The sequence below is a fragment of the Podarcis raffonei genome, chromosome 12 (assembly GCF_027172205.1).
Source record: "Podarcis raffonei isolate rPodRaf1 chromosome 12, rPodRaf1.pri, whole genome shotgun sequence".
Classification (NCBI taxonomy): Eukaryota; Metazoa; Chordata; class Lepidosauria; order Squamata; family Lacertidae; genus Podarcis; species Podarcis raffonei.
In genome coordinates this window covers 13,361,942-13,376,624 of record NC_070613.1, presented here as the reverse complement: position 1 = coordinate 13,376,624, position 14,683 = coordinate 13,361,942, and the positions used below count along the sequence as shown (strand labels likewise).

The 14,683-nt window shown below is 42.3% G+C and overlaps 1 protein-coding gene across 3 annotated transcripts in view; it reads left to right on the top strand.

Moving 5' to 3' along the window:
• The window catches only part of PTPRN2 (protein tyrosine phosphatase receptor type N2), a 608,972-nt gene that overhangs the window by 579,645 nt on the left and 14,644 nt on the right, over positions 1 to 14,683 (top strand). For 2 of the 3 annotated variants that reach the window (XM_053409491.1, XM_053409490.1), the window contains exon 19: positions 5,758 to 6,156. In XM_053409491.1, the coding sequence (XP_053265466.1) occupies positions 5,758 to 5,887 (130 nt within the window). In that variant the 3' untranslated portion in view covers positions 5,888 to 6,156. Of the gene's footprint in view, positions 1 to 5,757; positions 6,157 to 7,921; positions 7,987 to 14,683 lie in introns of those variants that run through there. The other variant, XM_053409492.1, reaches the window with a different exon arrangement.

Genomic DNA, 14,683 nt, shown 5'->3' with positions numbered 1-14,683 from the left:
TATAAGCCCAGTTGCATAGTCACAAAAGTGATCATTGGAAACTGTGACTCTGCTGCAGGGACAATATGGGAAACCCCTTTTCTGAGCTTCTAACGACCTCTGACCTTTGCTTGCTGATGGTTTGCATGGTGATTTCTTTTTCACTCAATGAACCAAGGGTTGGTTTGTATTACTAATCATTCTTTCCTAGTTAATTCTTCCTCCTCTTCTCCTCCTCTTCCTCCCTCTTGAAGTGTGCGTGCGTGTAAATGTATATATTTATATGTGTATGTATGTACTTTATTTGGTTCCTGGTGTTCCTGGGTCCAGGAATTAGGTGTTCAACCTATTATTTGAGGGGTTGTACTCCCTCTGAGGGAATAGGTTTGTAGTTTTGGGGTACTCCTGGATTCCAACTTGTCACTGGAGTCTCAAGTGGCTTCTAGGAGGGCTTATGCCAAGCTTAGGCTGGTTTGCCAGCTCTGGCCATTCCTGGCTCAGGATAGCTCCCACCTGGACTACTGTAATGTATTCTATGTGGGGCTGCTCTTGAAGATGTTCCAGAGAATGCAGCTAGTGTAGAATGTGGCTGCTTGGTTGGTAAGTTGGGCAGACCAATGGATCATGTGTCACTGGTCCTTAGAGAACAACACTGGCTGCCAGTGAGCTACTGGGCCCAATTTAAGGTATTAGTACTAGCATATAAGGGACGTGGGTGGCGCTGTGGGTAAAAGCCTCAGCGCCTAGGGCTTGCCGACTGAAAGGTCGGCGGTTCGAATCCCTGCGGCGGGGTGCGCTCCCGTTGTTCGGTCCCAGCGCCTGCCAACCTAGCAGTTCGAAAGCACTCCCGGGTGCAAGTAGATAAATAGGGACCGCTTACTAGCGGGAAGGTAAACGGTGTTTCCGTGTGCAGCTCTGGCTCGCCAGAGCAGCGGTGTCACGCTGGCCACGTGACCCGGAAGTGTCTCCGGACAGCGCTGGCCCCCGGCCTCTTGAGTGAGATGGGCACACAACCCTAGAGTCTGTCAAGACTGGCCCGTACGGGCAGGGGTACCTTTACCTTTACCTACTAGCATATAAGGCCTTAAATGGCTTGGGACTTAATTACGCAAGAGAGTACATTCTCCAATATCAACCAACTTGAACCCTACGATGTTGTCGCCATCAGGGGTTGCCCAGTAGGCAGTTACCCATGACAAGGGCTTCTCAGTGTTTGTCCCGTCTGTCAGTTCCCTCACTATTAACTTTTAGGAGAAATTCAGAAACATTCCTATTTACCCAGTGTTTAATCGTTGACAGTTCTATCCCTGGCAAACCTAAAATAATTAGTTTGACAGTAGGTGATTGCATTTAGATGTTTTAACTGTTTTTAGAAGTTTTAATTGTATCGTTTTAGTATTGCCGTGTTTGCCACCCTGGGCTCCTTGAAGAAGGTGCAGCATATAGACTTAATAATAAATAAATATTAAAACACCCAGAACCTTACTTTATCCAAAAAGTTTTTTTACTGAGTTTCAAAGGACTAAACTTTGAATGAAACCATGTATATCTCAATGTTCCAAAGCTATTTCTCAGCAAAGCTTGTTTTGAAATAATTCTTTTCAAATGCCTTCTGAAATATGAAATACGATTCAGGTGTCAATAAAAAAAAGACAAATTATGCTAAGTTGCCCATATGATTATCTATAGGTAAGGAGCCATGCAGATTTTTAATGGGCATATACGTGGGAAACAGAAATATGAAAATAAATGTCTTAACACTTCTAGCTAGTCCTCGGAGTTGATTAACGCTTCACATGCCCCTGTGAGTAGCCTGCTGTTGGTTGCTGTCAAGTGTGAAGGGCGGAATGCAACATCCCTAAACACACAGGGACAGGTCCACCAGGGAGCCGCAGTGCTAGCATGTGTTCATCTGTGCTTGGAGAGGCACATCTCTCAGTCACACAGCAAACACCAACATACCTGCCATACCACGTGAAGTGTAAATTGGCTTTTGCTGTGCATTCAGGAGACCAACCGTTAATGAGCTGCTGGTCGTGTATTTCTATCCCAAGGCCTTTTTTCCAAGTCCAAGACTATGCTATTTCAGCATAATGATAATAATGGAAGTATTACCCTTAGAAAAGGATAAAATGTTAAACTTCCACCTCTCAGAAAGCCTTTGGCTCTAATTGATCATGCTACCTTGATTTCAAACAAGCGTCTGATATCCTCATTCTTTAGGATGAGAACTCAACCATTCACTCTACGACAATTGTACCATTTGATCCAACACTTAACATTGCAAGAATGCACATCATTGCAAACATAATTCTGCCCGTTGATGCTGCCATACTGTCATGGTTGCATTGGTGGCTGGTGCCCATTGGGACTGGTGGGGTCAGAAGGCAGAGAGAGCCCAACGGTAGCTGGAGGCAGAGCCAAGAACAAGCAGAGCCAACTAATGCTGGTTTTGTCCCCATCCTCCTCCTCCCTGCTGATTTCTACCAGGGCATTGTGGAAATAATGAGGAGGAAGCTCACAGACAGTGCCCACCCCTTGGACTGCTTGTAAGTGATGAATGCCAGGCAGGTCTCGGCCAACTGAAGGTAGATTAAGGTTGGTGGGACATTGCCCCATTTGCCCAAACAGACCAACCTCTACCACATGGTTGGGATCTAAACCACTGAACCTTTTGGACTTGCTGATCGGAAGGTCAATGGTTCGAATCCCCATGACGGGGTGAGCTCCTGTTGTTCTGTCCCAACTCCTGCCAACCTAGCAGTTCAAAAGCACACCAGTGCAAGTAGATAAATAAGTACTGCTGTAGGGGGAAGGTAAATGGCGTTTCCATGTGCTCTGGCTTCCGTCATGGTGTTCCGTTGTGCCAGAGAAGCCATTTAGTCATGCTGGCCACATTACCTGGAAAGCTGTCTCTGGCTCCCTCGGTCTGAAAGTGAGATGAGCGCCGCACCCCATGGACTTGGGCATTTTAGTGCCTCAACCTCAATCCAGGGGTCCTTTACCTTTTTACCTTACCACATGGTGGGCAGTTGGGAGTACCCCTCAGGTTCCCAACTCCTCCATTTTAAATGGAAATGCCCTTCCATTATGGATATAGTGCTTTTGCTAACCATGCTATAGTAAGCCTCAAACTATGGTCAAAGTGGGTTTGTGAACACTTGCTTGGGCTTAGTATATAAGCCCTGTTCAGGTTTTCTGTTACTGAGTAGAGGGGAGGAGGCATGCACTAGCTCCACTCCCTCACTGCCATTCTAAATTGCTATTAACTGGAGCATAGCTGTGTAAAGAAGGAATTCTTTGCTATTTAGAGTCCTGGAAAAACCAAAGGTTCCTCACTTTACCATGATGGAGGGCAGAGCCCAGGCGATCCCTCACATGATTATGCCTGAAGGGATATAGTTAGTGAATATATCAGTGTACCTGCCATGCTAACCAGCTATCTGCGAAACCAAAGGGAAGAGGAATGTCAGCATGAGATGGGAAGAGGGGGAACCCACTGAGCAGTCCTGCTAATCAAACCACAATTTGGTGATGTGACCGTGTTGAGGTCTGCACTGAAACAATACTACAAAAACGATGACCCTTGTTGAGAGGCAGCCCTAGTGTGGAAATGGAAAAGGCAAAAGCTAAAGAGCCAAGTTGGGTGCACTAATAGGCTTGGGAATCCCTAGTGGATTTGGGATTTTTTTTCCTTTTGAACGGCAGATCCCCTTGCAAATCACAAACTGCTTTTGGAAGACACTTAGATTTTGAAAGCAGCTTGCCATGTGGCAGTGGGATGGTTTTTTGAGAAACAAAAGCTCAAAGTCCCTTCGGGCACGTTGGAACTAATTTTGTGGTCCTTTAGATTTAAGCCATAGTCTGGATATGCTTTGCCTAAAGATGCCACTGCTTCAAAAATCTTACCTATTTCTGTGGTATGTTTTGAAGATTTTTATTTGTAGTAAGCCCCCAATTGCACTTTGCAGAAAAACAGAGGGGTGGTGTTTTTTTTTAGTTTCAATGGGCTTTATTTAAAACCTATAGCCCAATTGACACAAAAATACCCTGCAGAACTCAGATTATTATTATTATTATTATTATTATTATTATTATTATTATTATTATTATAAATTTCTAATTTGTATACCACACTTCATCTGAGTTTCTCAGGGCTGTTCACAGCATAAAATATAGAATAAAACTATAAAGTACATAGTAAAAACAAAAACAAAACAACCACCACCCACACCACAGAAACATTTAAGCAGGATCTGTGGGCTGCTGGGTTTCAATTTTAGATGAAATACTTATTTCCCATTTTAAATCTATCCATGATAGTTGTTAAGGACTTTAATCTGACGCAGTAGAGCTCCTCTAATGCCCATCCTTGCAGCAAGTTTGTAAGATAGATCACTAATGTTCCCATTTTACAGATGGGAATTAAAGTTGAGGCGCTAAAATGCCCAAGGCAACTTTGTGACGTGAGGGAAAATAGGCTTAGCTGGATTCTATTTCTCTGAAAAACAGAACAATGAAGGCCTCAATGGTCTCCGACTGTCCCCACCCCCCCACCCTGCTCTTCCAGGAATATAGCTTCTACATTTCATTTCTAAATACAGTTACTTTGAAACTAAGAGACGTCAATTTCAGCAAAAATGTGGAAGAGCACCAGTGCAGAATAATTGCAAGATTTAACATAAGAGGACCAAATTTATTTGTCCTCTTCTACACATGGCATGAACAGCAAGAAACCAGGGTGAACAACATTGCTAAAACAATCTTATGTTGATGTTTTAAAAACGCCACTGATAGCATTTTTTTTCATTGTTTCTTTGCTGAACAACAGGATATTTCAGTCTTATCTCATGCTGTTTTAGTATGTGGGAGTTACTGAGGAGCAGAAAGATGTACCCAAATTGGACCGGGGGCCGGGGGGGGGTCAGGTTTGCAGCTTCTGCATGTATGTGAAACCAGGTTTCCTCACAGTGAGGAACTGCATGTACCAAATGGGTCCTATGCATCTCCAATCAAGCATCTAGCAGTGTACACACAGAGACCCTTTTCAAAGATTAACTCCTACTAATCAGAAGCAAGTTGGGGGGGGGGGACTTCTACCTGATTTCCCCTTTCCTGCCAAACAGCTGATTGGTGAGGTTTTATCTTTTGAAAAAGTGCTCTTCAAATGGAATATGCCTTCTATCAACTGTAGATTTTACATTCATTTGCATTACAAATGTGTGAAGTTATATTTTAAAAAGCGTTTTACTGTTATGTGTGAAAATTCTGTTTCTTTTGACTCAAGAATTCAAGAAGACATGTATGTACAGGAGCTTCCATTTGCAATAGCCCACTGGGTTAGCACGAATGTTTACACGGTCTAGCATATAACTAATATGTCTGTGTTGTAACACTTCCATGTGATTTGGGCTTGGCTTTGCATAAAGGCACTGGGCAGCGACAATCTTGTTTGATAGGTAGACTGGCTGTTTCGAAGGTTGCTATTCTGTGACTATGTAGGTTTATCTATGGCAGTGTCCACTAAAAAATGTGCCCTGATGGCTATTTTATAGGAGGAATGATTGGAGAATTGCACCCATTGCCCTAACAATTTCATTAAGCCTTTAACTGGGAAAACGGGTTGGAAGATCATAGCCTAGGTTGAGCTACTTTAATATGCCAAGCCATCTTTTTTTGGGGGGGGGGTTAAAATGTAGAAGATACTTTATTTTGGAATGCTTCTGATTACTTCAGAAAGTAATATATTTCTCAATGTCTATATTTGTTTTATTACAGAAAAGTAAACAAGTGCTACAGGGGTCGTTCTTGTCCGGTAATTGTCCATTGCAGGCAAGTACCATTTTCAACCCACCCTCAAAAGAGGCTCACAAGGAGATTGCATGGACTGAACAAAATATGCAAATGATTCTGTAGCTTGATTTGCCAAATGAGCAAAAGCTGTTCCTTATTGTTCTGCCCCAAAAAACATTTGTATTTGCTAACGAGGAGAGTCTCTAGTAAATGGGGAGATTCATCACACTTCAGATTTCACCATGAAAACATGAAAGTTGCTTAAGCCCATCAGAAATAACCAGTGGGGTCTCAATACCATCTCACCAGCAATTCTTCCTTCTCCCTCCGACCTACAACTGTACAGTGCACACAGGCACCAAACAGCACTATCACATACCTGCTCAGAAGTAAGTCACATCAAGTTCAATGGGGTTTTACTCCCAGGTAAATCAGTGTAGGATTGTAGCCTCACCCTCTCTGCATCTGTAAATAAATAGGCCTTGTTACTTGCTCGGCAGCTCACTGAACATTTATTTCAAAAGCCTTCAAACATTACTTTTCCCAGTACCACGTGTTACTGCTTTGAGAGAAATTTCGTTATACAGTTTAGGCATGGATTCCATACTTTGTTCAATTCAAGGACTGGTGTGGTGTGGGAGACTCAGAACTGGGGAATCCAAGCTGCCTTTATTTGGTCCATGGCTGCCTGTCTTTTTCCCTCCATGGTCATAATGCCACAAGCTCATAGGAAGGGAAGAGGTTTGAGACTAAGGAACTGCTGAACAGAATCAACTTCCAAGAAGCATATTATTTGGTAAGCCAGCTAATAATTTGCTTCCAAATAAGAGAGTTCATAGACTGTGGTTTATAACCAGAAAACCCTGCTAGTTTCGAGGCTGCGTTGCGTAAAACTCAGGGAATTGTGCCATTTTCAAGACTCTAGTAGACTTCTGAATTTGCCTGGACTGGCACAGTTTATTTTGCTATAAAAGAGAAGAAACACATGCCTTCTAATTTTTACATATATTACGATATCCTTGTCAAATAAATTTTTTTAATCGCTCAATTATTTCTATTGACACTAAGTCCAATGCCTAATATCAAAACGTTAATTCTGTGGTTAAAAACCACACCCCTGATCTAGTAAATTGTACTTAAATCAGAATGCATTCAAAACTACAGTAACACCACTGTCTTCTCGCCACACCCCTCCAGTCCAGAAATAATTTTTGTAGGTAAAGAAAATCAACAAAAGTGAATTATTTTAAGTGATATATCTCCCTCCCCCTCTCTCTGTCAAGCATAGTCACAAAAATGCCACCTTAAAAACTGGGGGAAAGGGCAAGAAAAATTGATTGCTTAGAATCTTAATTTTGTATACTGGCAACATCTATGAAAACTAACACCTTTCCAATTAGAAGCTGGTTTCTAACAGCAAACGGAAACTGCTTTCAGATTAAGGATCTTGACATCTTCACATGGATCACTCGGAAGTCTCCAAAATTATTGTGTGTGTTCCAAGGAGGGTTAGAAATACTTTCAGAAGCTGTGTGCTATTTCCCCCCTAACCAAGCCAGCTTCTATATTAAAGAAAAAGGAAATCGGCAGCATTTTTCCCCAAGCCCAGGTGGCTAGTATTCAATTAATTTATAAGGAAACAATACAATCCTTCCCCCCGCCCAGTTTAAGAAGATGCAAGTGATTGTAAGGTTGGTTTGTTGACATGAATGTTCCTGTAAGCTCAGATACCGGGGAGAGCAGTCATTTGGAGAAGATGCTGTTCTGTCCTTTTAGCTTTTTGCTAACAGACCTGATTGAACAGCTCTTGATCATGGATACTTGGCTTCTAGAATTACTTACTTTATCACAGTACTCTTCAAAAATATTTGGAGAAGTCTTTCCAAAATAAGCAAGTATTTGCCCTTAACGAAAATACAAATTCACCTTGCAGAACTGTAGAGTTTACCCAAATAATAATATAACAGCTGCCAAGCTTGTGAGGACAGTTTGTTAAAGAAAGCTTGTCTAACGTATATCATCCTTCCACCTCAACTCAGCCCTTTATGCTACTCTACTTCCAGCATCGCATTTCTGTCGGGGTTTTGAGCATGTTGAATTGATCATGGGCTATTGTTGTTTTTCCCCCTCTCCCCCCCCCTCTCTGTAGTGACGGTGCGGGAAGAAGTGGAACCTACATCCTAATTGACATGGTTCTCAATAAAATGGCCAAAGGTGAGAATCGAAAGTGCTGTCGCTTTTTGAGTTCTGAGATGTGGTGGCGTTGTCATGGCAACGCAGGCGCAATATTCGCAAAAAGGGCCTCAGATAGATTAGAGGCAAATTTTACCCTCGCCTGAATGTTCTCGGGGCTTTTTTTTATTTTGTTTTTCCGATGTCCACAGTGATTAAAAATGAAGCAGAATTTCAACCCCTGGAGCTCTATATGAATGAATCTCACACATGTGTGGTTGGATTTGTACTTTCACAAATTTACATAACTTTTATTGGCAAAAAATGTTATGAACTACGCAGTAAATATTTATTTCGTTTTGCCCTACATTCACTCTCTGTGTGGTATGCAGCAGTTGACATTCACCTGACCGTAATTTGTGTTCAAGGGCTTCTCTTGCTTTGAAGATGACAGAAAACTGAAATATGCAAGTAGAATATTTTGACCTTTTTGAAATATTTCTCTTTATGCTCCCTGCCTCCTTTCCTCTTATGTGACTGACTTGCTTAGTCAGGAAGTTTCCACAGTATTCCGGTGAAGCTACAGAACACATCAACTAGGTCACGGGAGTTTCTATTATATTAAACAATATAACATTATTTTATGGCCTTTCTCTTGCTTCTCTTTAACATCAACCACTACCTCTCTCTCTCTCTCTCTCTCTCTCTCTCTCTCTCTCTCTCCCTCCCTCCCTCCCCCCCCCCCTCTCTCTCTCTCTCACACACACACACACACATTGTGCTAGTGAAGTTCTTCTCACTACTTACTATTAAGCTAGGAAAAGATTTACCAGCTTATTTTTACATGTCATGCTTCTGTTAGACATGGCATCAGGAAGAAACACTCCGCCCCCCCACAAGACACTTCAGCAGGAACCAAGCTAAGCCGGGGTGAATACTTTTCACTTGGTACATAGTGTACTTGCTTTCAACCAGGTCCCTCAATGAAGACTCCTGAGTAAGCTTAGCATAGCAGCAGGAATTGGTTAAGTAGCAGGAAGAAGAGACTAGGAATAGTACTCTGGAAAGGTGCAAAATGTGGAGTTCTCCCAAGAGATCACTACTGTGCTTTTTAACATGTTCATAAATGATCTAGAGTTAGGGGTGAGCAGTGAGGTGGCCAGGATTGCTGATGATACCAAGTAGTTCAAGATAATGAAAAAGAAAGGGAGATTATGAAGAACTCCAAAAGGATCTCTCAGTGCTGAGTGCTGAGTGAATGGGTGGTAAAATGGCAAATGCAATTGAGTATAAAGTGATGCATGTCAATGCAAAAAAAATTCCTAATTTCACATATACTCTCAGGGGGTCAGAACTGGTGGTGACTGATTAAGATGTTGACCTAGTGTGACACAGCTGCTGTGAGAAAGCTGGAGATCATCAGGAAAGGAACTGAAAACAAAACTACTGTTATCATGATTCAGTTATACAAATCTATGGTGCAAACACATTTGGAATATTGTGTATAGTTCTGGGCGCCTCACCTTAAAATGGGTATCATAGAGTTGGAAAGAATTCAGATAAGGCCAACCAAAATCATCAAGGGTATGGAACAATTCTCATATGAGGAAAGGCTGCAGCATTGGAGACTTCTTAGTTTAGAGAAAAGGCGAGTCAGAAGTGACATGATAGAAGTCTATAAAGTTAAGCATGGCATCTTCTTCTTCTTTGTCTTCCATAAGCACGGTTTTAACAATGAGTCCATAAGAGACTGTGGAGGCCAATTCTGGATCCACATGTCCTTCCACAGTGGGGACATAGGTTTCCGGGTGGGAGTTGATCACGGTGTAGATTTGCCAAGCGTCTCTTCCTCTTAGCACATTTCTCCCTTGCGTCCTGAGCTTGAGTGTCTTCAAAGCCCATGACAACTTTGGTAAAGGCTGTTCTCCAACTGGATTGCTCGCAGGCCAGTGTTTCCCAGTTGTCAAGTGTTTATACTACTTTTTTTAGATTTGCCGTGGGACAGTCTTTAAACCTCTTTTGTTGACCACCAGCATTACAATTTCCATTTTTAAGTTTGGAATAGAGTAGTTGCTTTGGAAGACATCCGCACAACATGACCAGTCCAACAAAGTTGATGTTGAAGAATCATTGCTTCAACACTGGTGATCTTTGCTTCTTCCAGTACACTGATATTAGTTCGCCTGTCTTCCCAAGTGATGTGTAAACTTTTTTGGAGACACCGTTGATGGAATCTTTCAAGGAGTTGGAGATGGTGTTTATAAGTGGTCCATGCTTCACAAGCATATAGTAAGGTTGGTAGTGCAATAGCTTTGTAAACAAGCATTTTGGTTTGCCTGCAAATGTCCTCAAACACTCTGCACTTCAATTGGGAGAAAGCCGCACTCATTGAGCTCAGGCGATGCTGGATTTTGGCATCAGTGTTAGCCCTTGTGGAAAGATAACTGCCTATGTAGGAGAAGTGATCGACATTTTCCAACGTTACACCATTGAGTTGGATTCGTGGTGCTGCAGAGGGGTTATTTTGTACTTGTTGGTGCAGCACTTTTGGTTCCAAGCATGGCATGTGGAAAGGGGAGATGTTTTTCTCTTCTCGTAACACTAGAATACATGGGCGCCCAGTGAAGTTGAATGTTGGAAGATTCAGGACAGAGAAAAGACTGTTCTTCATCCAGGACATAGGCTATGGAACTTGCTCCCAAAGGAAGCCGTTATAGCCACCAACTTAGATGGCTTTGAAAGAGAATTGGGCAATGTCATTGTCAGGGAACTACAGACAGCGAGGGAGGGAGGAATGGGAGGTTACCGGGAAAGATCCCCTTTGATCAGCAGCTTTTCGTCTTCAGAGGGAAGGGAAGGGGAAGAAGGGGGGTCAGAGGGGAGTGATTCTGAGAGGGAGGGGGTACTTCCGAGAGCCAGTGCCTCTCATCACAGGGGAAGTAGGAGGGGTCTGGGAAGGTGGCTGTGCTGGCCCCACCACAAGAGGAAAGATGTCAGGCGGAACAACTCTCCGTGATGATCGGATCGCTTTTTTGAACTACTTGTAAATACGCCAAGAAGCAATAAAGAGTGTAAAATATGGCTGGGCTTCTGGACTGTTACCTCTCCTGAGCGCCGCAACTCAAGGCAGCTGGCAGTTCTGACAGTCATAGAGGTGAAGGCTATCAATGGCTACTAGCCACAATGGCTATGCTCTGCCTCCACAGTTGGGAGGCTATAATGCTTCTGGATTCCACTTACTGGAAACTGCAGGAGAGGAGAGGCTCTTGTGCTCAGGTCCTGCTTGCCAGTTTCCCACAAGCATCTGGGTGGCCACTTTGAGAACAGGACATTGGACTAGGTGGGCCCATTGGCCTGATGGCTCTTCTTATGTTCTTACTACAGCTTCTGTATTGCCTCTTAATTAACACACGGGCAGAAAAGCATAGCTCATTCTGCATGGCCATGGGGATTTTAAGCTAGAGTTTCTTGAAGAGCAGCTTTTTAAGCTACAGGGCAATGCACTTTGAAATTGAGGGGACTTTTAAAAGCAGTTTATGACATGACATGGGGATATGGTAAAAATGGGGGGGGGGCAGAATCAGGTGGGCACGCCTAAGCTTGCAAGCATGTCTAAAATAGTGTTGAATGAGATTAGCTGCTTGCTTTCTGATAGCTTAGCTTGCGTGATAGGAGGTCAGTAATACTAAATACTGAAAGGCGAAGCAATGGCTTATATATTTACCGCATATTGGATATCTGTGTTGAGAGGAATGCTGTATTCTTCCCAATGATACCTGCACCCCCAAGGCATGTATAGGAATTAACAACTGATTCTAGGAGTATTCAGTGATTTGTATTACACCTTAGGCTGTAGAAATGCAGTCCAATTCATCATAGCAGATAATGATGCGGCTAATAGTTGCTTTATGACGAGAACCATAATATTAAGTTAATAACATATGTGCTAATAAATACCAAGTAGTGTTAAAACCATAGGGTGATCTCCTGTTTTACTCATGACCAGACCCTGAACATGATTTAGCTGGGTATCATCCGGGGGGGGGGGGTGTTCTACAGTCAGCATCTAAACAGCTCAATACAGAGCTCTATTATGTCCCATACCAGACTCTTTCCAGTAAAGCAAATTATTTTTTTAAATGCTCTAGCCATTAAATGTATGAGAAAACAAATTGTAGCAATAAAATACTGCAAACCATGTCCTGCAGTTAGCAGAAAAAGGAAAGCTGTTTTTGTTCTTGATCAGGCATCCCCCACCTGCGGCCCTCCAGATGTTTTGGCCTACAACTCCCATGATCCCTAGCTAACTAGAGCAGTAGTCAGTGATGATGGGAACTGTAGTCCAAAACATCTGGAGGGCCAAAGGTTGGGGATGCCTGCTCTTGATAATAAACTGTGTGTCCAAATTTTGCACTGAAATAGTGAAGTTCCCATTATTTACTTTCCAAGTGGCCTGGGCAGAACCAGTTTACAGGCTTCTGCCCTAAGGAAAACAGTCTAATCATTGCCCCTTTAAAGAAGCCACTGGTGCTTAGTCTCCTCACCTCATCCCTGAACATCTCTTATATTAGCTGGAAGCCCTAGGAATCAGCATAAGAAAATTTGCCTACAAAGTTGAACACAGAACTCTGCAATCCCAATCTATTCCACTTCATAATGATGCAAGACCTATCACTGATGATCATTTCACTGAGGCCCAAGCAATGAAGATGACAAAAGTATATTTATATGCCACTAAAGCTTTGAGATTGACAAAGTATATTACTTTAAATGTAAATAACTTTTTCTGTAAATTGACTATTAGGGCCAGATTTAATAAGAATACCATAACAACAACAACAATAACATTTTAAAAATTATTTATACCCCACCCATCTGGCTGGGTTTCCCCAGCCACTCTGGGCGGCTTTATTACCCTGAACATTGTGTAATTTTTCTCTGCCACAGATTCCCATGTGGGAAAAGTTCGGGCATCATCACCATGTGGTAAAGTCATCAATGAGAGTAATCTATGCTTGGTGAAACTGAGGTGTGAAGGTATCTCACCAAACTATAGTGTTCTATCACTATAGTCTTTCAAAGAATGTTGGTTTCCTCTCCATCTTCGATTTCACAGTTCCAAGAGTTGTTTGCTCTACATATGCTACTCTGAAACCCTTGGAGGAAGAGAGATTGCTCTTGAGTTGCTTACGGAATACTGTGGTTTGATTGTTGAGAAATCTAACCTGCATTATCTGAAAATCACCCCCTCCTCAAGCACACTTTTTTCAGATAGTTTAAACATTAAAAAAACCTCTCATCGGTTCAACTTCGTAGATGCAGCACTATGAAGTCTTTGGTTTCACAGAACTACTCATCAAAGACTGCTTTGTGTGATGAGAAATTCTGCATATATCAAAAGTAATGCATAGCAGGACACCCAACAACTTGGTTCAATCATAAATAATGTATCTTAACATATTTACAGTGCTTTCTGCCTTATTTCCAATGATCCTGAAAGATTAGGATACCAGATGATCTAGAATATGGGGTTTCCCCAAAAAAATCTCATCCTATACATGCCTGGAAATTAGTCCCATTCCACAGGACTTAATTTTTAAGAGACGTGCACAGGATTGCACCATTAAGGTGGGATATATAGCGTACCTTTGTGTGCCATGTGAGTGAATTTTGTCTTGTGCCCTCTTTGTTTCTTGTGCCCTGTCTGCTGCCCAGTTCACGTGTAATGTTGAGCCAAACTATAGTTAAGTGCGAACATGTAGATGTCACAGCAGAAATCATGGCCTCCCCCAGTCCTCCCTGTAGGGTGGCCTGGATTGTCTAGTGTGAGTCAAACTATGAACCCAGGATCAGATGTGGCACAAAGCCAAACCATGGATTTTTAATGGGTTGCACAGCAGCAGGAGGACTGAGGGGTCGCAAAGCAGCCAAGCATCCAAACAATCATGTGTTCATGCTTAGCAATGGTTTGCTTTAGCGTTATGCACAAAGTGTGTGGGTCCTGTCTTAAAAGGGTCTCATCTACCTTTTGTCCATTAGGCAATGCCTCTGAGCTTATCTATACATAGGGATGTCTCTTATTTTCATGTTTGAAATACTGGTGGCTATGTTATTATTTGAGAATGTGGGCGTTGTCTTCATTTTTGGTTTGGGCAACTTGACCTTGCCATGTATGCCTTGTCCGGTATGACTGTGTTTTCTGTGCGCTGCGCTACGTTATAATTTTCCCCCCTTAAAAAACAAAATGAAACAGTTCACTGAGGATCTTTTGCCATTTGTGCAAAAAAAAAAAAAAGGCATTTCATCTGCTTGGAACATTTGAATTGCAAGTAGCATCTTGATCTGTCTGTATCAAAGTTATTGAGCTGAGGGAGGGAGCAGACATGCCACATTTATTAGACTTTTGTTAAGCTCATTCCATTTTCCCATCAGAGCTTGCAATGAAAGCAAAACTGCAAAATACATACTGTTTTCTTCACAGAATAGTAAACAAGTAGTATTTTCTAGCTTCGAGCTTTCAACCACTTAAGGGAAGGGTTGACTTTGTTGCAAGAGCTCTAAAGAATGCCATTTACTGACTCCATTGTACCATGTAATGTCAAATTCCATTTTAAGTGTGGGCTTAGTGTGGCACAATGCAAGACAAGTCATGTGAAACTGGCCAAAGAAAAGAGTTGCAGGGTTTTTCAGATTGGTCAGCCCCATTTTGTTCTTGACCTGCACCCCTCTGCCATTGGGG